The 26,185-nt window shown below is 49.2% G+C and overlaps 1 protein-coding gene across 1 annotated transcript; it reads right to left on the bottom strand.

Moving 5' to 3' along the window:
- Positions 1-942: 942 nt before the first annotated feature.
- Positions 943-25,828, bottom strand: Ferry3 (FERRY endosomal RAB5 effector complex subunit 3). The gene is made up of 14 exons (XM_070006043.1): positions 25,722-25,828; positions 22,766-22,965; positions 21,112-21,257; positions 18,552-18,733; positions 15,281-15,380; positions 15,047-15,168; positions 13,329-13,435; positions 12,382-12,579; positions 11,750-11,878; positions 8,923-8,997; positions 5,987-6,189; positions 3,152-3,209; positions 2,523-2,590; positions 943-1,661 (listed from the first exon to the last, which is right to left on the bottom strand). The coding sequence occupies exons 2-14, from the start codon at positions 22,941-22,943 to the stop codon at positions 1,569-1,571; spliced, it is 1,659 nt and encodes a 552-aa protein (XP_069862144.1). The 5' UTR covers positions 22,944-22,965; positions 25,722-25,828; the 3' UTR covers positions 943-1,568.
- Positions 25,829-26,185: the final 357 nt, after the last annotated feature.

Here is a 26,185-nt window from a genome sequence, read left to right as displayed (position 1 = left end):
ACCTCTGAACCTGGAGGCCCAGATAAACCTTTCTTCCTTGCCAGTAGGTTGATTATCTCAGAGGCTTCATCAGAGCAGCAGGAAGCGGACTGATGAACTTCAGGAACTGCCCCCCCCCCCCCCCCCCTGGTCTACGGAATCCTCTAAGATACTCAGGGAAAGATATAACCAACCTTACTCTGCTTGGTCCAAATACAAGAGTCCAGACTATCTTTATCACTGCATGTGATAGGCATTTAAAATCTTATTTGTCAGGGCTGGGAAGGTGGCTCAGTGGTGGAGTGCTTGCCTAGCCTGCATGAAGCCCTGGGTTCGATTCCTCAGTACCACATATAGAGAAAAAGCCGGAAGTGGCGCTGTGGCTCAAGTGGTAGAGCGTTAGCTTTGAGCCAAAGCAGCTCAGGGACAGTGCTCAGGAACCTGAGTTCAAGGCCTAGAACTGGCAAAAAAATAAAAATAAATAAATATAAAATCATATTTGTTGTCAACTTGATGCCTGGTAAGATTTTCACCAGTGCTCTATCAACACTGTATGTGTGATTTTGTTTTTCTTGTCTGGTTGGTTGGGTATGGGTACTACACCACTTCACCTTGATCCTGCAGGTCAAATAATTTGTTTGAACAGCCTTTGGGTGAAAGTTGCAGTCTATGAGTTAATAAAACAGCCTCAGGCTCACAAAATAGTTAGCACTGATCAGGCTTCCTTGAATGACGTTTTGCTCCAGTACCCGGATACCTGGATTTACTGCCCCCCCACCCCCAACCTGCTGACTGTGGGAAGGAGGACAAAGAATTAACATGAGCACTAAAATACCACCTGGCGCCAGTGCAGACCCAGTTTGTAGCAGGCCGGCCACCGAGGACTTGACTTTCTCGGCCTGTGAATTGTTATTAATAGAGCAGGGTGATACCACAGTGGAAAGATGAGACAGAGGACAAGAATGCAGAGCCTTTTTTTTTTTTTTTTGGACTCTTAACTTCCACAACCTTCGAAAGAGTAGATTGAAAAAAAAAACAACAAATGAGCAAACAAAAATCAAGCAGGAGGATTGAAAAGACCAGACGTGCCCAGCTCCTAGATTTGTATTGCGACAAGAATTTTCCTCACCAGAGGAAATCTCTAGTTGCAAGCAATCTCTTGGTGCTTTTTAAGTGGGAGCTGGCATTAAAAATCAGGAGGGAGATTGGACACGTATGTTCACGAAGGCTGAAAGCTGATATACAATTCCTTGGGAAATGTCAAAGGTTTTCACGAAAAATGTGGTGTAAAGTCTCCTGTGGGAAGTATCGGCCTGCGATGTGTGGAAAGTTTTAACTTGTTAACATCTGGCAATAAAAGTACCTGGAGGGCTACCCCTTCTCGTAGAAGCTTTCAGAGTAAGTGTATCGGGTCGGGGCTGATGACCCAGATGGCTCAGAGGGTTAAGATTTTAGCACATGTGTGTCATGATTTGACTTGTGGGCTGGGTGGCAGGTCCTCCGGGCATCTTTCTGCTTGACAGGGCTGCGGCATAACTGGAGTTCCTGGAGAGTTGGGCAATCCCGCTGCCAGAGCCACAGTACAGGGCTCAGTGCTTGGATGTCAGCGTGAGGGTTGATGAGACTCGGAAGATCTGTGGGAGCATGCTACTCAGCTGGTAGAACATTTCTTCAGAAATGCTCTGTATGGGAGAAAAAAGCCAAAAAAAAGAAAAAGTTTGCACTTGTTCAATCATTGCTGATTAAAAAAAAAAAAATTGTTAGAGCCGGGCATAGATTGCTCATGCCTGTCATCCTAGCTACTCAGGAGGCTGAGATCTGAGGATCACGGTTCAAAGCCAGCCCGGGCAAGAAAGTCTGTGAAACTCAGATCTCTAATAAACCACCAGAAACTGGAAGTGGCACTGTGGCTCAAGTGGTAGAGCGCCAGCCTTGAGTGATAAAGCTTGGGGACTGCGGCCAGGCCCTGAGTTCAAGCCCCATGACCGAGGCTGCTTTTCTGGCTCTGCTCTCTGAGAATTTATACTCGGTCTGTCATAGGATGAATGATCGTCGCAAAGCAACATGGGTACCCCCCAGCGATCACGAACACTCCTTTTGCTAAGCTCTGTGGAGAAAACAGAATCCTCTTCTGCTAAGTCTTGGTGCATACTATTTGAGCCTGCGTGCCAGGCGTGAGCTTGAACTCGGGGCTCTGGGCGCTGTCCCTGGGCTTTTTCATTCAAGGCTGGCGCTCTACCACTTGAGCCACAGCGCCACTTCTGTTTTGGGGGGTGTCTCTTGGACATGCTTGCCTGACTGGGCTTTGAAGTGGGATCCTGGGATCTCAGCCTCCTGGGTAGCTGGGATGACAGGCGGGAGCCACCGGCGCCGGGCACGCATGCGTCCTCATTTCTAATAGGATGGTGGGACCCAGGAGGGGGAGGCGGAGGCTCAGGCTGGGCCTGGGCGTGCAATGAGAGGCCCCGCAGCGGCGGATGTGGATGTCTTTCCGCCACCCGAATGCTTCTCCCCTTAGGAAACAGGCCATGCAACCGAGATACCTGCGGCACCAGAAACTGCACCGTCCGGGAAATTCCCCCGTCCCAAGACGCCATCTCCATCATGAAACCTGAGACAGAAGAACACAGGGGGTCTTGTCACCAGGTGTGGCCTTTGACCCTGCGGTCACTCGCGGAGGACCACATAGCTTCCGGTTCTAACTTCTCCCACACCGCCCGCCTAGAGATCAAATAAACATCGGCTCACACTGACACCCCCCCCGCCCCCCCCTTTCAGGGTGCCTACAACAGGTTAGGAAAAGTTAACGCACTAGCTTGACTTGTTTTGTTCTTAAGAAAAGGCAAGAGAGGCTGGGCGCCGGTGGCTCCCGCCTGTCATCCCAGCTACTCAGGAGGCTGAGAGCTGAGGATCGCGGTTCAAAGCCAGCCCGGGCAGAAAAATCCATGAGACTCCGATCTCCAAGGAACCACCAGAAAACCGGAAGTGGCGCTGTGGCTCAAAGCGGAAGTAGGTAGGCCTTGCGTTCAGGCCCCAGGACTGGCACACACACAAAAACCAATCATCAAGTCTGTTATGAGATGAAGTGATGTCCTATTCCATCTTCCGGGCTGTTCTGGCTTTGCCTTGGTGGGAGGAGGCGACTGTCCTTAAAACAAAAGGTCACACTCACCTTTGACACACTTAAACACCAGCTCTGCTCTCCGCAGGCACCACGGTATGGTCATTTCCTGTGGACACAAAGACCAAGCAGCATCTTTATGACAGAACTTCGTGGGCTGGGAAGGTGGCTCAGCGGTAGAGCATTTGCCTCACATGCATAAAGCCCTGGGTTCGATTCCTCAGTCCCACACACCCAGAAAAAACTGGAAGTGGTGCTGTGGCTCAAGTGGTAGAGCGCTAGCCTTGAGCCAAAGAAGCTCGGAGGCAGCACCCAGGCCCTAAGTTTGAATCCATGACTGACAATGACAATAACAACGACAACCGACTCACATAGACAAAACACCACAGGGTGGTAAAACCACTCTGCAAAGCCCCTCGTCCTGATCCGCCAAAGATGATCCTCTACATACTGGGACTTAAGTACATTCCCTGCAGAAAAGCCCAAAGGTACGCGTGAGACTCTTCACAGCACCCAACGTTTCCAAAATCACAATAACCAAAAACCTAGAAACGACCCAGGCAAAGACCATGGCCACCCAACGGGGGGTCTGGTGATAAACAACAAGGAAAATGAGGCACGGTCTCACGGATGAACCATTCAGAAGCCAGCGGTGATGGACACCGCATGCGCATCTGAGGTTTCTGGTTTTCGTTTTTGGTGGCACTGGGGTTTGAACTTGGGGCCTTGGATGTACTGTGGGCAGGTGCTGAGCCCCGACTCTGGCGCGTTGGTGCCTTTGTGTTTGGAGACTGGCTCTCAGCTCCTGACAGGGTGTGGGCTTGGACTTCATCCTCCTCCTTCCAGCTTTTCCCTGGGCTGACCTCAAAACTGAGATCCTCCGGATGTCCGGCCTCCAGAGTAGGATTACGAGTGTGAGCTACCACACCCAATTTCATCCCTTGCTTTCGGAGATAGAAAGTGTGATTTCCCTGGGGCCAGGGGAAGGGACCTAAGTGACTTAGGGAAAGCTTCTAGAGTTCTGTTCCAAGACCTGGCCTGCTTCCAAGCATGCTCAGCCTGGGACAATCTAGTTCGATGTAGATGGCATAGCATCCCAGAAAAAGTAAGAAAAAACGAACATCTTCAGGGATTACAACTGTAAAACTCAAATCTCTAGGCTCCACCAACTGCCAGACACAAACGCAAGTCAGGAGCTCTGATCGGTGACTTCTTGATTTGTTCCACATGTTACTGGGGAAACTTAACCTGGAAACAGCTTCTCTGTCAGATCACAGACTCCTGAAGTGGCTCTTCTTCTTCGTGATGTGTATTTCTCCCGGTTTCACTCTCTTTTTGGAGGTTGTGAGCCATTCTGTAGTTTTGTTATCTATTAGAGATAGCCGGGACTCATTTTAAGATCTGACTGCTCCCTTATAAACTGCGACCTGGGGTGACTGTGTCCATAGCTTCTGGTTGTTGATCAGAGGAGAAACAGCACCAGAAAATACTTGGGGATCCTCACCTGAACGCACGAGCCCCTTTTCTCTGGGTGCTGCTGGTGTCATCTGGGTTTTGGAAGAAACTTCTTGACCTAGCACGGGAGACTCACCGGGGAGGATCCTGGCTCGATCCCCTTGAGTGAATTAAATTAGACCCTTCCGAAACGGACTTAATTTTTTGCAGCTGGCTGTCCCGATTTAAGCCTGGGAGGCTGTGGCACTGCGGTCGTATCAGCTGCCCGCCAGGACATCTGAACTTAGTGACTTTTGGAAACACCGGTTTTGAGGTTGTTTGCCACCTACAGGGAACCATTTTTATCAACTGGTTAACCAGGGCTCCAGCTGCAGGGATGTTTGGATAGTCCCTGTGGCAGGAAGTCCCTCCCCAGGGCCCGAACAGCGATGGCATCTTGGCTCCTAATGGAACTAAGGCCCTAGAGAGTCACGGTGGAGCAGGGCAGAGTTCTGCCTGTCCATACGGAGGGCCGGCCAGGCTCCAGGAGTGGGGAGGGGTCGAGGGCCTGCCCCAACTCCCCCCAAGGAAGTGGAGCTGGGGCTCGAAGCGGTAGGTGAGTGAGACAAGCAAGATTGCAAAGCCCTGAGGTCAAGCCCCGCTACTGACACAATTAAAAACAACAATTAACAAAGAACTCTCTTCGGGGCTGGGCAGGTGGCTCAGTGGTAGAGCGCTTGCCTGGCATGCATGAGGCCCTGGGTGCCATTGCTCAGCACCACAGAAGCAGGAAAAGCCAGAAGCGGCGCTGTGGCTCAAGTGGTAGAGCGCTGGCCTTGAGCTGAAGAGCTGAGGGACAGCGCCCAGGCCCTGAGTTCAAGCCCATGACAGAAAAAGAAAAAAAGAACTCTCTTAACCAAAATGGTCATGAAGGAAGATGGGCCAGGCTGGGTTCAGAGAGAAAAAAATGGCTGAAAACGATACTGTCTGAGGAAGCTGATTGTGTGTGTGTGTGTGTGTGTGTGTGATGGTATGAGACTTGAACCCTAGGTCTGGTCACTGTCCCTTAACTTTTTCACTCAAGGTTGGCACTCTACCTCTTGAGCCACACTTCCAGCTTTTATTGCTGGTCAATTGGGGATCAGAGTCTCACACACTTTTGTCTGGGCTGGCTTTGAACCATGATCTTCAGATCTCAGCCTCCTGAGTAAGGATGACAGGCGTGAGCCACTGGCACCCAGCGGGGGGAGAGGAAGAGGAGAAAGGCACACATTTCATCTACAGCTAAAGAAGGTTCTGAATTCTGAACGTACCTCGTGTAGGACAATGCTGCAATCCCCTGAGCGTGAGCGCTGAGGGAGTATTTGCCCTCCGACTCACCAGACAAGACACGCAGGGCTTTATCCGCTTAAAGGGGAGTCGGGCGGCCCGGCCTGCGCCCAGGGAGCTCACCTCCGACATGTCGTGCACCAGCAGCAGCGGGAGGCTGATGGTCGTGATGTCGTGGGTACAGCACACCTTGAGGATGTTTCGGAGCCCCATGATGGCAGGGTCCCGCGCCGTGATGTTTCCCGACTTGACATTGTCGTCCACGCAGAGGTGGAAGGCGACGTGGATCTCCGAGAGGTTTGAATGCCGCGTGATGTAAAACTCCCCTGTGTGTGGCACAATGCGCAGAATGCTAATGCTCACACGCGTGTGAGTTCCTGCTCCTCCAGGGGCTTTAGAAGCCACAACCCCAGCAGCCTGGCGCTGGTGGCTCCCGCCTGTCATCCCAGCTACTCAGGAGGCTGAGATCTGAGGATCGCGGTTCAAAGCCAGCCTGGGGAGGAAAGTCTGTGAGACACACAGAGGTGTTTACAATGACACATGCCTCGGTGGAAGTTCTGTGCCCTTCTGGGCAAAGTTTGGTCTGCTTGGATCTTACTACTCTCAGCCCTGGGCCTTACAATTCTGCTCACTCTGATTTTAGGGAAATGGTCTTAGAATCTGATGTACAGCCCTGGTCATTTCTGCCGCAGAAACTTGACCTACACGGCCATGAGTACATATTTGCATATTCCAGCACACACTGGGCTGCACACACACACACACACGCACGCACGTGCACACACACACACATGCACGCCACTGCTAGGCCCAGGGCAAGAATCTTCCTTTTTGTTGTTTTTGATTGGGAGAAGGAATTCGATTAACAGAGAAATGAAGAGAAAGGATGGTGGTGGAGACACACAAGACCATGGACAAAGAGAAAATCAAACGTGAGCAGTACAGCTCCCCACACTGTGCTGCGCTGCGGGCTCAGGGGAGGGGCTGGAAGGCCGCGTGGTGGATGGGAGGCGGGGCGCCCGCAGGGGGCATGGTAAGTCGAAGGCTCTGTAGTGCTCCTAATCCCCGGCCTGGCACTGTCCCTGCCACCTCTTGCTCTCAAGTCAGGCTTGGTGCTGGTGCTCGTAAGACAATAAACATGGCATCGTAGGAAAAGAGAGGGAGGGAAGGGGAGGAGAAGGAAAGAAAGTGGGGGGGGGGAAGGGGAGGGGAGACTGCACCTTACAGAGAAAGGGTCTCTAGCCCCCCAGTGACAGCAGGTGGAATAGTTTAATTTCCTGATCATCCATGGCTTTGTGTGGGTTCTGAAAGCCACTGTCCACCTGCTTTCTTTACATAGTAACAGAATTTGATGACCTAAGCTGTAAATACTCACACTTTGCACTCTCTGTCTCTCTCTGTCTCTCTCTCTCTCCTCGGGGATTGGGGGTTGGTGGCGCCCTTTGGCTGAATGGAAGTTCAGAGGCCCTGACTGTACTGCTCTTTTCTAATTCACAGTTCACAAAATGTGTTCCTGATTTGGACACAGCTATGATACCAAGACATACCCTTGTTCTGGAAAAAAAAAAAAAGAAAAAAGAGAGAGAGAGTCAGGAAGGAAATAAACACTGTGATAAAGAGTTAGGAATCACCGGGGTCTCCAGAATAGTAGCGATGGACGTATTTTAAGAAAGCCACAACATCGAGGCCATTTAAATTATGGATCTGGGAAAAGGAATACAATCCATGTTGCTCGGGAGGTAATTTGAGATGGAGAGAGAACGGTTTCCTCTCCCACAAAGCAGAGGAAGTCGCAGCCGACGCTAACCAATTGCCCACGAAGGTGGTGGAGCTGAGGCCGGGAGGAAATCGAGGCCACAAATCTGACCACGAGAAAGGACCATGACATCGCCTAGAATGAAAAGCCATCTGGCTCCCGTGCAGAAGATCTGCGCAAGGCAACGGGAAGGAGAGACCTTACAGGAGCAGCGGAAAAACACCCGGAGGTGGCTGTGTTGGAGAAGGTAAAGCTCAGCACTTGGTTCATGAGTTGTCACGCTTACCAGGGTCGGGGACTGTCCTGGGGTTTCCTGTCGCCCTCTGTGGGGCTCATTGGTGAATCAGTGGGAAAGCTGGCCGAGAGACCGAGCTGCAGCTCCCACACAGCACCTCCAAGGATAATGAGGAAACAAAGAGAGTGGAGGCCAGGTGCTGGTACACACGCCTGTAATCTCAGCTATTCAGGAGGCTGCGATCTGAGGATCGTGGTTTGAAGCCAGCCAGGACAGAAAAGTCCATGAGACTCTTTTTTTTTTTTTTCTAATTAACCAGCAAAAAGCCACAAGTGAAGGTATGGCTCGAGGGGTAGAGTGTAAAAGCCTAAGGGACAGTGCCCAGGCCCTGGGTTCGAGCAATGGTACTGGTGCACGCATGCAAACACACACACATGCGCACACACACACCCATGCATGTGTGTGGAAATAAGAGTGTAAATCAAATGGCCCAGGCTGTTCCTAGCTCCATGCATTTCAGACCGAAAATGTTGTCTTGGTTGATTCCTTTCAAACCCAAGAAATAGCATGTAAGAGGACATTTGAAGTAGCAGACAGCAGTAAAACTCGTGCAATTGCTTGAGAAATTTGGTCATTACGCGTATAAATCCAGAAGGCGGGGGAGCAATGGATCACAGAGATATACAATGTTGCTTTGAGGGAAACACCGGCAAGTGTTTTATAAATGCACACTAAAAGGTTTGCATTTCAAACCTTTTTTTTTTTTTTTGGTTGGTCAGGGGTCTTGAACTCAGGGCCTGGGCGCTGTCCCTCAGCTCTTCAGCTCAAGGCAGGTGCTCTACCACTTGAGCCACAGCGTCACTTCCAGTTTCCCAGTGGTTTATTGGAGATCAGAGTCTCACAGACTTTCCTGCCCAGGCTGGCTTTGATCCATGATCCTCAGATCTCAGCCTCCTGAGTAGCTGGGATGACGGGCGGGAGCCACCGGTGCCAGGCTTACGTTTTAAATCTACGTGTTAATGTGTGAGACCAAAGATAATCATAATTTAAGATGAAAACAATACTCACCAGGTTGAATATTTAGGTAGTTTCTCTCTGCATTCTTACATTTCTCTTCACCTCCTCCATTTTGGCTTCCAGAATCTGTTCAAAGACAGCGCCCCAAGAAAAAAGATGACAACACATTAGACAAACTAAGTGCTCGTGTGTGTGTGAATTATGGGCTTGAGCTCTGGGCCTGGGCACTGTCTCTGAGCTCTTTCACTCAAGGCTAGCACTCTACCATTTGAGCCATAGCTCCACTTCCGGTTTTCTGGTGGTTCATCGGAGGTAAGACTCTCATGGTCTTTCCTGCCTAGGCTGGCTTTGAACTGCGATCCTCAGATCTCAGCCTCCTGAGTAGCTACGATGACAGGTTCAAGCCATGGGCATCTGGCTACATTAAGCAATTTTTAAGACCTTCACTGCATTCATGTCCCACTATGAGCTGTATGTGATCATCTTCATTCTTTCAAAGCCCTGTAGCTAGAACCCTAATCACATGGCAACACCAGGCTTTTTTTCTTTCCCTCTTTTTGGGTGGGGGTCTGCTGAGAACTGGGGGCTTTGCCAAGACTAAGCATCTGCTCTACTACTCGCGTCTACCCCAGCCTGATCTTCCGTGTTCTCTAGGAGAAAACAGAGGTTTAGGCAGATGGAGGTCTTGAACTCTCACCTCCTGCACCACTCAAGTTTTTCACCTGGTGGTTCAGGGCACAAAGTTAACTATGCCGAACATAATGGCATTTGTGTGCAGTGCTGCCATTTTCATTTTATTTTTATTTTTTGGGGTCTGGTCGTGGGGCCTGAACTCTGGGCCTGGGCGCTGTCCCTCAGCTCTTCAGCTCAAGGCTAGCGCTCTACCACTTGAGCCACAGCACCACTTTGGGCTTTTTTCTTTTTGTTTATGTGGTGCTGAGGAATCGAACCCAGGGCCTCATGCATGCAAGGCAAGCGCTCTACCACTGAGCTACCTTCCCAGCCCTGCCATCTTTATTTTTAGAATCTGTGTCAGCGTCGTGGCTGGACCTTGCTCGGGACTGTAAATAAATGACCGTAGCAACCAGGGACCACTTTGGATTCAGAACCTTCATGAAGTTGCCTTTCTGTGTTTAAATCTGACATGATTCATTTCACAGACAGGCTATTTCAAACAAAACTGCCTTTTCAGACAGTTGTTGAAGGAGGCGATCTCTTAGAATAAAGGCGGTAACATGAGAAATGTGACGCGCATGCGTTTATGAAGGCTATGAAGGTTCAAACGTCATTGGTTGCAAAAATGCAACAGGACCTACAGACACGTTTTCCTAGAAGAGGCCAGGCCTGTGCCTTGGGAGCCAGCTTCTCAGCGAGAGGCCTCTCGGGGACATTTTCACCTGGCCTAGAGCCCGGGGCCTCGGAATGAATCGAGATTCCTCTAGAGTAGCTAGAATTACACACGTGGGCCCCCAGTCCGGCAGATCCAATCTCTGCCAGACATACTTCAGGAAATTAGAAAGGAAAATTCTAGTAAACTCCCTGAAGAAGTAGGGAAGGCTGCTGTAGTAGGCATAAATACAGAACAGGGAGCCTGATGATTTGTACTGGGGCTGGAGGCGTAGCAGACGCTCCTGTTTCAACCCCTAATGCCAAAAACACATGAGAAGATCTGAAGTGGTATGTCTAGTGTTACCATACATATATACTTATGCATATTTTTGTATATATATTATAAATATATCTGTTACAAATCTATGTATATTATGTGTACCTATTATAAATGTCTATTATAAATACCTATTATAAATATATATCTATTATATGTAAATATATATCTATTATAAATAAATAAAGTGGGTCCCTGGTTGCTACGGTCATTTATTTACAGTCCCAAGCAAAATCTATTTATATATATATATATATAAGAAAATATATATAAGCCGGGCGCTGGTGGCTCACGCCTGTAATCCTAGCTACTCAGGAGGCTGAGATCTGAGGATCGCGGTTCAAAGCCAGCCCGGGCAGGAGAGACCGTGAGACTCCTATCTCCAATAAACCACCAGAAAACCGGAAGTGGCGCTGTAGCTCAAGTGGTAGAGCGCTCGCCTTGAGCTGAAGAGCTGAGAGACAGCGCCCAGGCCGAGTTCAAGCCCCATGACCGACAAAAAAAAAAAAAAAAAAAAGAAAATATATATATATAAATATGTATTATATGTAAATATATATTATATATATTATATATATAAATATATATGTGTGTGTATATGTGTGTGTGTATATATATATATACATATATATAAATAGCTAGATCTATATACATATAGATCTATATATAAATAGATCTATCTATCTATCTATCTATCTATATTTTTTTGGTGCCAGCACTGCAACTTGAACCCAGCTCACTGACTTTTTCTCATTCTATCACTCAAGGCATGCGTCCATGCCAACATTTTAGTGGCTAATTGGAAATAATAGTTTTGGGCTGGGAAGGTGGCTCAGTGGTAGAGCGCTTGCCTTGCATGCCTGAGGCCCTGGGTTCGATTCCTCAGCACCAGGTAAGCAAAAAGAAAAAGGCCGGAAGTGGCGCTGTGGCTCAGTGGTACAGTGCTCGCCTTGAGCTGAGGGACAGCGCCCAGGCCCAGAGTTCAGGCCCCACGACCAGACCCCCCCCCAAAAAAAAGTTTCACCAATCATCCTTGCCCAGGCTGGCTTAGAATCCATGATCCTCAGAGCTCAGCCTCTAAGGGCTTGAGCTGCCCCACCCTGCCTCCTGCGACCCTTCATGCTCTGAGTGCAATGCCCTCTTGAGTAAAAACCGTGTCCATGTGAAGAGACACAGAACTTCTTGGAGGGTGCGGGGACGGGAGGGACTGACCCCGAGGCTCCCGGGACTTGCTCCGGCGCTGGGTCCTGGCGTAGAGCGCCACCTGCTGGACCACCTCCAGCTGCTCTTCAATCCTCGGGAAATGGAAGTCGGTGCACTCCTGGCACACTGTGGCAAAATCTAGGGCGTAAAACAACCACACGCAAGTGACTAGGGTGAGCCAGGGCTGTCCAGGACTTGCGGAGACGCAGCCCAGCCTAAGGGAAAGGGAAAGGCAAAGCTTTCAAGGGTGATTTCTTGTGCTTTCCAATAACTTTCCAATGATCAAAATCTGAGGGGCGGGCCCTGGAAATCCTGCTGAGATTCCAATCCATCCTTCTATCAGGGAGCCTTTGATTATAATCCTTAGGAGCCTCGGAAACTCAGGGGTCTCTGGAGAGAGGAGACATATACTCTGCTTCTTCTAAAAAACAGCCACACATTTTGGAGACAGTGATGGAGACAGCAAAGGAGAAAGACAGCGAGAGAGGAGAGAGGGGGGAGAGCATGGAGGGCTGAAATAATGCGGGCGTGGCTCGAGCCCTGGCCGGGGGCTGCTGCTGTCTGGCGATGCCCGCGCCTCGGCGGAGGGCAGGGCGGCAGCGGGAGGGAGGTCGGGGCGTCACGGGCGGCCCGGGGCTCACCTCTTTTGATGCCGCTGTAGGAGTTGATGCGGTTGTCCACCAGCAGCACCAGGCCGCAGAGCGTGGTGGAGTAGAGCGACAGGGCCGTCTGCAGCCGGTGCAGCTTCGCGCCGCTGCGGTGGTTTCTCTTGTGCTTGCAGAAGTCCAGCACATCGGCCTTCACCAGCCTCAGGTTGTGCATGGTTTTGAGCTGGGCTCCTGGGGGGAACGGGGGGGGGGGAGGTCAGAAATCCAGGGGTATACACGCAAATCTCGGGAGCAAGCCCTCGAGACAATATGTGTACATGTATACATAACCTGCAAACACCCAGGGACAAAGCGGTGAGTCAGAAGGCGTTTTTGGAAGCAAGGGATCGTTTAAAATGAACAAGGCCGGGCAATGGTGCTCACACCTGCCATCCCAGCTACTCAGGAGGCTGAGATCTGAGGATCATGGTTCAAAGCCAGCCCAGGCAGGAAAGACTGTGAGACTCTGATCTCCAATGAACCACCAGAAAACCAGAAGTGAAGCTGTGTCTCAAAGTGGCAGAGCGCTAGCCTTGAGCAAAAAGAGCTCAGGGACAGCATTCAAGCCTCAAGACAATAAACAAATCAACAGCTGTGTGCCTGTGGCTCTTGCCTGTCATCCTATCTACTTTGGAGGCTGAGCTCTGAGGATCTGGTTTGAAGCCCGCCCAGTCACGAAGTCCATGAGACTCATCTCTAATGAGCCAGAAAAAAAAAAAAAAAAAGATCCAAGTGGAGGTGTGGCTCAAGTGGTAGACCGCCAGCCTAGAGTACAACAAACACAATGAGAGTGTAAAGCTAGGAGTTCAAGCCCCAGTATTGGCACACACACAAACTATATTGCTCTACTCACATGCGAAGGACTTTTTTCTTCTCTTACAGTGTAATCCAAGAGTTAGAACGTGCAATCCACGACGACGTCGGGAACACTGCACACTTACCTAAGTGGATTGTGAAGCTTTCTTCCAGCTTCCTCTGCTCTTCATAGATCCTTCCCATGGCTTCCACGGATTCTCCCAACTGACTTGGCTGAACTTTAATTTCCTCGCTGAAATCAATAACATCATCCATATGATTTCTTTGCCTAGTTGTCACAATCATTCTTTAAGGAATGGCTAGAATTTCTGTGCTCTAACTTACACCTAAGCCTTCCCTTAATGCATGCTGACGAGAAGCTGTGGTAAGCCCTGACGCTTTCTACAAGGTTCCACAGCCCCTGCTGTTCCCATGTCTGCTCAGTAAGCAGTATCAATGAGCCATCCAGCACCATCCAGAGTGCCCAGAGGCTTAAGGAAATGATCAGAGGGGCTGGGAAGGTGGCTCAGTGGTAGAGTGCTCGCCTAGCCTACATGAAGTCCTGGGTTCGATTCCTCAGCACCACATACACAGAAAAAGCCAGAAGTGGCTTTGTGGCTCAAGTGGTAGAGCGCCAGTCTTGAGCCAAAGAAGCTCAGGGACAGCGCCCAGGCCCCGAGTTCAAGCCCCAGGACTAGCAAAAAAGAAAGATCAGAGGCAGCAACTGATAAAAGATGGTGTACTTTCCTGCTAGCACTATGTTGTAAACAAACAAACAAAAAAAGGTAAATGATGCAAAGAAAAAACTAGAAGCTTCACTTTTTTCTTTCTTTCTCTTCTTCCCTTCATTCATTCTTCCCTTTCTTCCTCTCTCTCTCTCTCTCACTCCTTTTCCTTTCTTTGCTAACATTGGACTTGAACTCAGGGCCATGTGTTCTCACTTGGCTTTTTTGCTCAAGGCAGGCTTAACATTTGAGCCACGGTTCCATTTCTGGCTTTTTTTTTTTTTTGCCAGTCCTGGGGCTTGAACTCAGGGCCTGGGCGCTGTCTCTGAGCTTCTTTTGTTCAAGGCTAGCTACTCTATCACTTGAGCTAAAGGGCTACTTCCAGCTTTTTCTGCATATGTGGCACTGAGGAATCGAACCCAGGGCTTCATGCATGCTAGGCAAGCACTCTGCCACTAAGCCACCTTCCCAGCCCTAAAACTCAAGTTCTAATTCTATTTTAAACCAAGCTGTCACCAATTCCCTGGCCCTCAAGTGGTTCACACATAGCCTGGTCACAGAAGCGCTAAAAGAAGCATTCAACCAGCTTGGATTTGCATCGCAACTTAAACAAATAAAAAAGATGAGAGCAGGTTTTGCAGTGAGCAGGATGATGATGGGTCTGCATTAAAGGGAGGGAGGAGGGAGGATCGAGGGGAAGGAGGGGGGAGGGAAAGAGGGAGGGTAGAAAGAGTGGGAGAAAGGCAGGGATGAAGAAAGGGAGGGAAGGGAGAAAAGATTGGTAGGAAGGAAAAAAAGGAGGGAGGGAGGCAGGGAAGAAGGAAGGAAGGAAGGAAGGAAGGAATGAAGGAAGGAAGGAAGGAAGGAAGAGGGGGAGGGAGGGCAGGCGGGAAGGAGGCAGGCAGGCAGGCAGGGAGGGAGGGAGGGGAGGGAGGGAGGGAGGGAGGCAGGCAGGCAGGCAGGAAGGGAGGGAGGGAGGGAGGGAGGGAGGGAGGCAGGCAGGCAGGCAGGCAGGGAGGGAGGGAGGGAGGGAGGGAGGCAGGCAGGCAGGCAGGCAGGGAGGGAGGGAGGCAGGCAGGCAGGCAGGCAGGGAGGGAGGGAGGGAGGGAGGGAGGGAGGGAGGGAGGGAGGGCCAGTACCTGAGGGAGCTGTTGTTGGGGTTCTTCAGGTCTTGGTGAAGCTTTATCACCCACTCCTGATACTCTTGCTTTTGGATGGCTGTTGACTGTTTCAATTCATTGGACCACTTATTCTCTAAGTCCTAAAAGTGACAATGTGCCAACGGTGAATTTTATATACATATATGCGTATGTATATATACGTATGAGCAAAAAAAAAAAGGAAATGCATGTGAAGGTGCTGCTGTCACTTACCTGCTGGCACTCGAAATGCTGAGCAGCCAGCGAATTGACATCTTGATCTGTGAGAGATTTTCCCAGTTCCTGCATCACTCTCTCCATCTCCATACCTTGTCTGAAACATCAATTAACCAATCAGAAATGGCCCCCGATGAGCCAATCAGGGTCTGCCTCAGACGGGCCAATCAGAGACCACCTTGGATGAGTCAATCATATCCAATCAGAGACCGCCTCAGACTTCCTTGTACGGACAGTCTGCCAAGGGAAGATAGCCCTGGCCAGCAGTGGGCGCTGTGATCTCTGGGAATCACTCTGAGTTCTTGGTAAGGGAGGTGTGCACTGGTGATGGTTAGCGGCCCATTCTATCAGTTCCAACAGATATCTCAAGCATCAATGAAAATGGTCCAAATCGAAATGACCTTTCAGTTACCATGGCGATGTGTGAAGGTCTTGACCCCCTTCCTCCGTGAATTTGGGCAATTCTAATTTAAATAGATTTGTGTGTGTTGTGTATGCTCGTGCGCTGGTACCAAGACTTGAACTCAGGGCTATACATTCTCACTTGGCTTTCTTGCTTACTGCGGCCACGGCACTCTACCACTTGATTCACACCTCTAGTCCTTACACAGACTTTCTTTTTTTTTTGTCGATTGTGGGACTTGAACTCTGGGCCTGGGGACTGTCCCTTAGCTCTTCAGCTCAAGGCTGGTGCTCTACCACTTGAGCCACAGTGCCACTTGTGGTTTTCTAGTGGTTTACTGGAGATGAGAGTCTCACGGACTTTCCTGCCTGGGCTGGCTTTGAACTGCGATCCTCAGACCTCAGCCCCCTGAGTAGCTAGGATGACAGGCGTGAGCCACCGGGGCCTACCCTTAAAACAGATTTTCTACGCATTTGAATATAAGCTGAAGTGATCTCCAGCCTTGAAAGTTTATTACCCCCAGAGGCTGGCAATTTGGTTCTAAGAGTCAAATTGTGAAGCCGCTAGACTATCTTTAACGGGGAATGTGAAGTACAGTCTGAGGAAGGTGGAGGACAGGCATGCCTTCTTTATTTAGTCAAAGAAATACTGTGCAGGGGTTAGGAAGGATTTTCCCTACAGGAAGAACTAATCAGCGGTGTTAGAGGTGCAGACCTCTCTGGGGCAGCATCAGCAGTGACTACAGGGGCAGGAAGGGGGCGTGGCCATGCCGGAAGCACTGGCTCCTGACTGGGTGATGGTTTAAGGAGGACGTGACTACCAGCAGGAACCCAGCCAGTGGTGCATGCGCGGTGTGCTGCCTTTTCTGGATGCACCTTTGAGTAAGTATCTTCATTGCAAACGTTCAATTACCTTCGAGTATAAATGTAGGCAAAAGAAGTGTGCTCTAAAAAAAGACATTTTGGGGGCTGGGAAGGTGGCTCAGTGGTAGAGCGCTTGCCTTGCATGCATGAGGCCCGGGGTTCGATTCCTCAGCACCACATAAGCAAAAAGAAAAAAGCCAGAAGTGGTGCTGTGGCTCAAGTGGTAAGAGTGCTAGCCTTGAACAAAAAACTTTCAGGGACATTGCCCAAGCTCTGAGTTCAAGCCTCAAGACCAGCAAAACAAAAAGTGCACTTATATTTCTTTATCGTGACTGATTAGACTTACCTATGTGATAAGTTAAAGACACTTACGCAAGTTAGTCACATGGACATTTCTTCGTCTCTCTTTCCCTCCCCTTCCTCAAACCATCTTTCTTTCCCTATCCCTCTGAACTCAGGGCCACATCAATGCCAGGTAAGGGCTTTTCCAGAGCCCTGCTCAGCCCAGATGTACATTTCTACAAAAAGCTGGTGGTAATGACCTGGAGCAGCCAATGAACTTGTTATAAGTTTTCCAGCTCAGGTGAAGGTTAAGGTTGCAAGTGAAATGGACTTAACAGGAAGAAATGCAGGGCCCCTATAAATATAACTGTGGTATCAATCTTTTACATTATAAGGGTTCTCCCTCGTGGATAAAAAAAAATGCCACTGCCCCGGGCACCAGTGGCTCATGTCTGTCATCCCAGCTACTCAGAAGGCTGAGATCTGAGGATCATGGTTCAAAGCCAGACTGGGCAGGAAAGTCCGTGAGACTCTGATCTCCAATGAACTGCTAGAAAACCGGAAATGGAGCTGTGGCTCAGTGATGGAATGCTAGCCTTATGTAAAAGAGTTCAAGGACAATGGCTAGGCCCTGAGTTCAAGCCCCATGACCGCTACCACCACCACCAACAAAAGTGCAAATGCTATTTTTCAAGGTTTTTAAAAAAGAAATAGCTAGAAATTTTCTTCTAAAGAAAAAAAAAAGACAAAGACCTAAATAAATAAAATTTCATGACCACTTCTTTCTTTTTCTTTCTTTCTTTCTTTCTTTCTTTCTTTCTTTCTTTCTTTCTTTCTTTCTTTCTTTCTTTCTTTCTGTTGGTCATGGAGCTTGAACTCTGGGCCTGGGTCTGTCCCTCAGCTCTTCAGCTCAAGGCTAGCACTCTACCACTTGGGCCATAGCACCACTTCTGGTTTTCTGGTGGTTTATTGGAGATCAGAGTCTCATGGACTTTCCTGTCCAGGTTGGCTTTGAAACATGATCCTCAGATCTCAGCCCCCTGAGTAGCTAGGATTATGGACCACTAATGCCCGGCTTATCATTACTACTTATTTCATGTGTCCGAAATCTGAGACCGTGTATTTTAGACTGTACGGTTTAGGTCAAAGGAAACTTTATGCTATTTCAGAGGAGTTGTGTCAGTGTGTCAGGCATTAACAACTCTTCATCTTGAAAATTGTTTTCAAGCAGATGCCGGTGGCTCACGCCTAGTTCTTTGTTAGAAATAAACCAACTAGGGCTGAGAATGAGGCTCAGTGGTAGAGCACTCACCTAGCATGCATGAAGCCCTGGGTTCGACTCCTCAGTACCACATACACAGAAAAAGCCGGAAGTGATGCGGTGGCTCAAGTGGTAGAGCGCTAGCCTTGAGCCAAAGAAGCTCAGGGACAGCGCTCAGGCTCAGGGTTCAAGCCTTAGGACTAGCAAAAAAAGAAAAAAAAACCAAAAATCAACTATACAAAGGCCAGCGCACTCTATTTCAGGAACAGAGTTGGAAGGGACTTCTCCCAGTTATAACTGCACCCTTACATATACAGGTAAGGGAGTTTTCTATATCATCCTTTGATGAATACACCAAATCAAGTTGTCCTGTTCCTACTTGAAGAGGTGAGACAATGTTCCATCCATGTAAACACGGTCACGCGAGTGTAACTACGGTAACGCAGGAAGGTGAAGTACCTCTCTCGTAATTTTTTCAGCTCCACATCTCGTTCCCCAATCAGCTCTGAGATGCTAACGAAGTAGTTGTGTTCCAGGTTCAGGAGCGTTTCCGAGGCGGGCGAGTGGATGAGGTCGTGGTACACATCTGCGAAGTCTTCATCCCAGCTGGCCTCTTCGGGCCTGGCATGTTCCAGGGTGGTCTAAGGGAGGCACAGCACGCATTTGTGAACATGGCGGACCACTGTCATTTAAGACAGGGCTAGGAGGGCATGCGTGAGGCTGCTTCTGTATAATCTCACGAGGACAGAAAGACCCCCATGTTTATGGTAGCCAGGACTGACTGAGTAGGAAGAGACTATGGGGAGAGATCCACTAAGTGATCACTGTCAGTTACCTGTGACCAGAGACCAAGGGAAAGAAGTATCCACAATAATAATAATAATATCAACAATAATAATATGTAAGTGGGTGTGGTAGTGCAGTGTTGTAATCCCAGCGCTCAGTTGGCTGTGATGGAATTTGGAGGCCAGCCTGGGATATACAGTTAGATCTTGGCTTAAGCCTCAGTCTCCCAAAAGCTAAGTATGCCACCATCCCATTTCTATGAAAGAACGCACATTCCAAAACGACAATCCTTGGAGCCTGGGATCCCACTTAGCAAGTGCTTTCTGCTTTTCCTCTACATAATCAGTTTCCTGGAGTGAATTACAGTTACTCTTCCTCCTCCTACACTTCTTAAAGGGATGGAAACAAGGTGACTTCTGCCAATCTGCAGACCTGATCGCTTGATAACCTCCAGGGAAATCAGCATGTCTTTTCTTTGCATTTATTCTCAGTGGTATCTTGGCATTCTGTCATAGTCTAGTTGGTGGAATTCTTCCTCAGTAAAATGAAGTTACAATGTGTGTAGCACTTACAGCTTATGGAGTATACTATTTAAATGGAAAATGAAGAGATTATAAAACCATGTAACAAAAGGAACTTAAATGAAGACATCGAAACTAACCAAAGCTGGAAGTGGAGCTGTGGCTCAAGTGGTAGAGCACCAGCCTTGATAGGAAAACAAACAATCAAGAACACAAAGCCCTGAGCCCCAATACTGGTACACACACAAAAAAGGAAGAAGAATCAAAGCTTAAAAGTAAAATTATTGCTATTGGAATAAGGTTGTTATATAAAAGTCAGTTAGAATTTCAAATAAAGAACAAACAACTATTCACTATGGAACACTCTCTAAGTCCCATGTGGGATATAATTAGATTATAAATTAGCCCAGCACCAGTGGCTTATGCTTGTAATCCCAGCTACTAGGAGGCTGAGATCTGAGGACCATAGATAAAAGTCAGCTCGGGCAGAGAAGTCTGTGAGACTTATGTCCATTAAAAACAACCAAAAAAGTCACAAGTGGAGCTGTGGCTCAAGTGGGAGAAGGCTAGACTTGAGCAAAAAGAAGCTCAGAGCTTGGAGCTGGTGGCTCACACCTGTAACCTTAGCTACTTAGGAGCCTGTGATCTGAGGATCGTGGTTTGATGCACAGGCAGGAAAGCCCATGAGGCTCTGATCTCCAATGAACCACCAGAAAACTGGAAGTGGCGCTGTGGTTCTAAGTAGCAGAGCACTAATCTGGAGCAGAAAAGCTCAGGGACAGTGCTCAGGCCCTGAGTTCAAGCCCCAGGTCTGACTATAAGACAAAATGAAGCACGCTGGCCCTGAGTTCAAGCTCCAAGACAGGTAAAACAAAAAATTTTTTTTTGTCGGTGGTGGGGCTTGAACTCTGGGCCTAGATGCTGTCCCTCAGCTTTTCAGCTCAAGGCTAGCGCTCCACCACTTGAGCCACAGTGCCACTTCTGGTTTTCTGAGTGGTTTATTGGATATAAGAGTCTCACAGACTTTCCTGCCCTGGCCTGGCTTTGAACCGTGATCCTCAGATCTCAGTCTCGGATGACAGGTGTGAGCCATGGGTACCCAGCAGGTGCAAAATTTTTTAAAAAAGAATTATAGCATAAATTATTCATTGATCTGAGATTCTAGCTTCAGTGGGTGATCCGTATTTTGAAGCAGGAAGTATGGAGAATCCGTTCAGGATACAGATACAAAAGCAGCTCCTTTCCACCACAGATCTCTAACATACTACATAAAAGATTCTTCCTCTATGCGAGTCTTTACATCAGCCGGGAGCCCACAAGCACAGGCTGACATGACAGGTATGCAGAGACAGAAGGCTTCACTACCAGGCTTTTGCTTTCCTGTAGCAATGCACAAGTTCTCGCCAAGGGCAGGATATCCTTGGAATTGGAGGCCTGCACTATTCTTGCTCTCTTGCTTGCTTTGTTCTTGTTGGTGGTGGGGCTTGAACTCTGGGCCTGGGCGCTGTCCCTCAGTTCTTCAGCTCAAGGTGAGCGCTCTACCGCTTGAGCTACAGCGCCACTTCCAGTTTTCTGGTGGTTTATTGGAGATCAGAGTCTCATGGACTTTCCTGTCTAGGTTGGCTTTGAACCATGATCCTCAGATCTCAGCCTTCTTAGTAGCTAGGATGACAGGCCTGAGCCATCGGCGCTCGGCTGCCCTATTTTCTTACCTCGGCATAAGCTTTGGCCCAGGTGTTCGCCAGCTGGTGGAGATCGACCTCCCCTGACTTCACGGCCTCCAGGGAGGCTTCAGCCTCCGTGTCGTAGTCCTGGAGCGATTCTTCCTCTATGAACTGCCTCAGAGCTGCTTCCAGATCTGTGCAAGGGACAATCGCCACCATTAGCAAACACAGGCAAACAGGAGAATGCTTACCTGCTGAGGATCGCAATGGGGCATTTTCTTTCTTAAGCAAACACTCAACAGGATCTTCAATGAAAGTGAACTTTGCTTAAGAGATTAGTTTTTCTTTGACCCTGTTGATTGCTCAGAGCAAAGTTAAAATGTTAAGACCTGTGAAGGTAGTTCATGCCTTGTCATCCTAGCTACTCAGGGGGGCTGAGAGCTAAGGATTGTGGTTTGAAGCCAGCCTGGGAAGGAAAGCCCCATGAGGGGACTGGGAAGGTGGCTCAGTGGTAGAGTGTATGCCTAGTGTACATGAAGCCCTGGGTTCGATTCCTCAGTACCACATACACAGAAAAAGCCGGAAGTGGCGCTGTGGCTCAAGTGGTAGAGCTTGCCTTGAGCAAAAGAAGCTCAGGGACAGTGCCCAGGCCCTGAGTTCAAGCCCCAGGACTGGCAAAGAAAAAGTCCATGAGATTCTTATCTCCAATGAAGCACCAGAAATCCAGGAGTGGAGCTGTGCTCAAAGTGGTAGAGCGCTAGCCATGAGCACAAAAAGATCACACTGGGGATTAATTTAGGCAGGCAAAGATTCTCAGAGGTAACTAGTCCTTCTGTGTGACCACGCTTTGGATCAGATGATTGCAAGAACAAGCAGCTTGGTGATTTAACTCTACCATTCCATAATTAGTGAGAGCCAGGAAGCCTTAGAAATCACACAACTCAATTCAGAGGTGAAAAGCTCTCCCCTAGTCTTTTTTTTGTTTTTGTCAGGTCTTGAACTCAGGGCCTGGGTGCTGTCCCTGAGCTGTTTTGCTCAAGGCTAGTACTCTACTACTTTGAACCACAGCGCTACTTCTAGTTTTCTGGTGGTTCATGGGAGATAAGAGTCTCCCGGACTTTCCTACCCAAGCTGGCTTTGAACTGTGATCCTCAGATCTCAGCCTCTTGAGTAGCTGGGATTACTGGTGTGTGCCACCAGCGCCCACCTTCCCCTAATCTTTGAAAAGCAGTTTTCATTATATAATCTAATTTTGATACTAAAGTTATTTACTTTATAAATGATTACAAGGGTTAGAGGAAAATCATTCAATCCAAAAAGGACTGAGGATTTGCTCTGATTTTCCTGTAGCAGTTAAAACAACTCCTATTTTATGTTTCCACTGTGACATTGATCTCTCTAACATACAAACTTGTTTGTGTGCGCCAGAACTGGGGCTGGAATTCAAGCCTGGGCATTGTTCCTTATCTTTTTCACTCAAGACTGTCACTTGAGCCACAGTTGCACTTCTGGCTGTTTGGCGGTTAATTGAAGAGAAGAGAGTCTCACGGACTTTGCTGTCGGGGGCAGGCTTTGAATGTCAATCCTCAGATCTCAGCCTCCTGAGTAGCTGGGATTATAGGTGTGAGCCACCAGCCCTGGGCTACATGGGAGCTGTTACTGCAAGAAAGCAGGGAGTTGGTAAACACAAAGCAGTCCTCACCGCGCTCAATGAAGCAGGGAAGAGCGTGCAGTAGCATCAGGCGTCCGTGCAGGTGACTGGTATTCTCCTGAACGGGAAATGTGAGAGGTACTCTCAGTTCCAAACACTCCCGTCCCACTTTGAATTTATACACGAATTCCCTTTCTTTGTTGCAGGATCGTTCTCGGGTTTTCTTCATACTGGACGGGGTTTCTGTAGCTCTAAAAACAACAAACACAACCACAAAATAGTTAGATACAAGTCTGCAACACAACAACCTATAGCCAGTGGTTCTGGCCTGTCATCCTAGCTACTCAGGAGGCTGAGAGCTGAGGATCATGGTTCAAAGCCAGCTCAGGCAGGGAAAGTCTGTGAGACTTTTTTTTTTTTTTTTGGTCAGTCGTGGGGCCTGAACTCTAGGCCTGGGCGCTGTCCCTCAGCTCTTCAGCTCAAGGCTAGCGCTCTACCACTTGAGTCACAGCACCACTTCTGGCTTTTTCTGCTTATGTGGTGCTGAGGAATCGAACCCAGGGCCTCATGCATGCAAGGCAAGCCACTGTACCACTGAGCCACCTTCCCAGCCTATGTGAGACTCTTAACTTCAATTAATCACAGAAAAATCTGGAAGTGGCACTGTGGCTCAAGTGTTAGAGCACTAGTCTTAAGCAAAAGGAGCTCAGGGACAGTGCTCAGGCCCAGAGTTCAAGCCCCAGGATTGGCAAAAATACTCCAAAACCCCCACATAATGCTTTAGTATTGCTGTATCATTCTAAAAGAAATCCCATCACTTTGAGATTCTATTTGTTTTTTTGTTTTGTTTTGTTTTTGTGGATCATGGGCCTGAACTCTGGGCCTGGGCGCTGTCCCTCAGCTATTCAGCTCAGGCTAGTGCTCTACCACTTGAGCCACAGCCCCACTTCCGGCTTTTTCTGCTTATGTGGTGCTGAGGAATCGAACCCAGTGCCTCATGCATGCAAGGCAAGCACTCTACCACTGAACCATCTTCCCAGCCCTGAGATTCTATTTGTGACTTCAAACTTATTCTAGTTTTTTTTAATTAAAAAATTTTTTTTGGTCGGTGGTGGGGCTTGAACTCTGGGCCTGGGCACTGTCCCTCAGCTCTTCAGCTTAAGGCTAGCACTCTACCACTTGAGCTACAGCACCACTTCTGGTTTTCTGGTGGTTAATTGGAGCTGAGTCTCACAGTCTTTCCTGACAGGGCTGGCTTTGAACTGTGATCCTCAGATCTCAGCCTCCTGAGTAGCTGGGATGACAGGCGTAAGTCACCGGTGCCCAACTATTTATTTGAGTTTTTCCTGAAGTTTAACCCTAGTAGTTTTGTCATCGTGATTAAAATGCAGTGGGTTTTCCTCCTTTTCTTTTTAAAAAAAAAAGAAACATTTTTTTCTCTTAAACTTCATTTAAAGAAACAAGCATGCTCCTAAAGTACTTTGTGTTCTTAGGCACTGTGTTCAGCACTAGGGAAGAGACAGAGACCAGCCAAAATGATTAGTAGGAAGAGATGCACAATAGGGCAGGAACCAAGCTCATGAAGCACCTGGTGAGAATAAAGTGAATGATTGGGAAGACCAGGGACTGAGTTGAGATCTTGGAGATCTTAAGAGGTGGTGGTGGTTGTGAAAGCAGATGAGGGGAAAGAGGCTTAAAAAGATCCCTGGGTGGGAAGGAGATATACAGAAAAACAGAAGGCATGCCCACCACAAGGCAAAACGGACGTATGTGTATGTGAATACATACATACATTCATACATACATACACACACATATCTGTGGGGGAGGGGCTTGAACTCAAGGCCTGGGTGCTCTCCCTCAGCTTTTTAGCTCAAGGCTGGTGCTCTACCACTTGAGCCACAACACTTCCATCCATTTGTTCATTGGAGATCAGAGTCTCACAGACTTTCCTGCCAGGGCTGGCTTTGAACCATGATCCTCAGATCAGTCTCCTGAGTAGCTGGGATGACAGGCGCAGAACATTGGGCATTTAAAAAAACTATTACGATTATTATTATTGTCGGTTGTGGGTCTTGAACTCGGGGCCTGGGCGCTGTCCCTCAGCTCTTCAGCTCAAGGCGGGCGCTCTACCCCTTGAGCCACAGCGCCACTTCGGCTTTTCCTGTGCCTGTGGTGCTGAGGAATTGAACCCAGGGCTTCATGCATGCAAGGTGAGCCCTGTACCCCGGAGAACCCTTCCCAGCACCAACCCCCCTCCCCACCATCACCATCACCACCATCATCATCACCACCATCATCATCATCACCACCATCATCATCATCACCACCACCATCATCATCATCACCACCATCATCACCACCACCACCATCATCACCATCATCATCATCACCACCATCATCATTATCACCATCACCAACATCATCATCATCATCATCATCACCATCACCATCATCACCACCACCATCATCATCACCACCATCATCATCACCATCATCATCATCACCACCACCATCATCATCATCACCATCATCATCACCATCATCACCACCATCATCATCATCACCATCATCATCATCACCATCATCATCATCACCACCATCATCACCACCACCATCACCATCATCATCATCACCATCATCATCATCACCATCATCATCATCATGATCATCATGATCATCATCACCATCATCATCATCATCATCATCATCACCATCATCACCATCACCATCATCATCATCATCACCATCATCATCATCATCATCATCATCATCACCATCATCATCATCATCATCACCATCATCACCACCATCATCACCACCATCATCACCATCATCATCATCATCATCATCACCACCATCATCACCATCACCATCATCATCATCACCACCATCATGATCATCATCATCATGATCATCACCATCACCATCATCACCACCATCATGATCATCATCATCATGATAATCACCATCACCATCACCAGTGAATGGGAAGAATCTTTCTCACCTCCCGAGCTGACCCCAAATCTTGATTCTCAGATCTCAGTCGGCCTCCTGAGCAGCTGGGACGACAGGCGAGGGCCACGGGCGGGGCCGGGCCGGGGCGGGGGGGGGTGCGTCGGGGCCGGGGCGGGGGGGGGGTGCGTCGGGCCGGGGCGGGGGGGGGGGTGCGTCCGGGCCGGGGCGGGGGGGGTGCGTCGGGGCCGGGGCGGGGTGGGGGGGTGCGTCGGGGCCGGGGCGGGGGGGGGGGGGTGCGTCGGGGCCGGGGCGGGGGGGGGGTGCGTCGGGGCCGGGGCGGGGGGGGGGTGCGTCGGGGCCGGGAGCTCCTCCCCGGGCCCCGCGGCTCCGGTCCCGGGACGCCTCAGGCCCCCTCAGCGCCGACCCCGCGGCTGCGGAAGCGCGGCGGCCCAGCCGCAGCCGGGTTCCGGCTGACCGGATGTGGAAGGGCGGGACCAAGGCGGGGAGAGCCTG

Source organism: Dipodomys merriami, unplaced genomic scaffold (assembly GCF_024711535.1).
Source record: "Dipodomys merriami isolate MVZ:Mamm:240054 unplaced genomic scaffold, mDipMer1.0.p SCAF_691, whole genome shotgun sequence".
Taxonomy (NCBI): Eukaryota; Metazoa; Chordata; class Mammalia; order Rodentia; family Heteromyidae; genus Dipodomys; species Dipodomys merriami.
The sequence above is the reverse complement of the archived record's forward strand: the minus strand, read 5'-3'. Positions and strand labels throughout refer to the sequence as shown.

What these genes read in the sequence shown, in the direction of transcription:
- Ferry3 (XM_070006043.1), bottom strand. Translation starts at nt 22,943, where the DNA reads ATGAAGAAAACCCGAGAACGATCCTGCAACAAAGAAAGGGAATTCGTG. An exon ending in GGGCCAAAGCTTATGCCGAG is followed by an intron (nt 18,734 to 21,111) that starts GTAAGAAAATAG and finishes TGCCTCCCTTAG; the next exon opens with ACCACCCTGGAACATGCCAG. An exon ending in CTACAGCGGCATCAAAAGAG is followed by an intron (nt 11,879 to 12,381) that starts GTGAGCCCCGGG and finishes TTTACGCCCTAG; the next exon opens with ATTTTGCCACAGTGTGCCAG.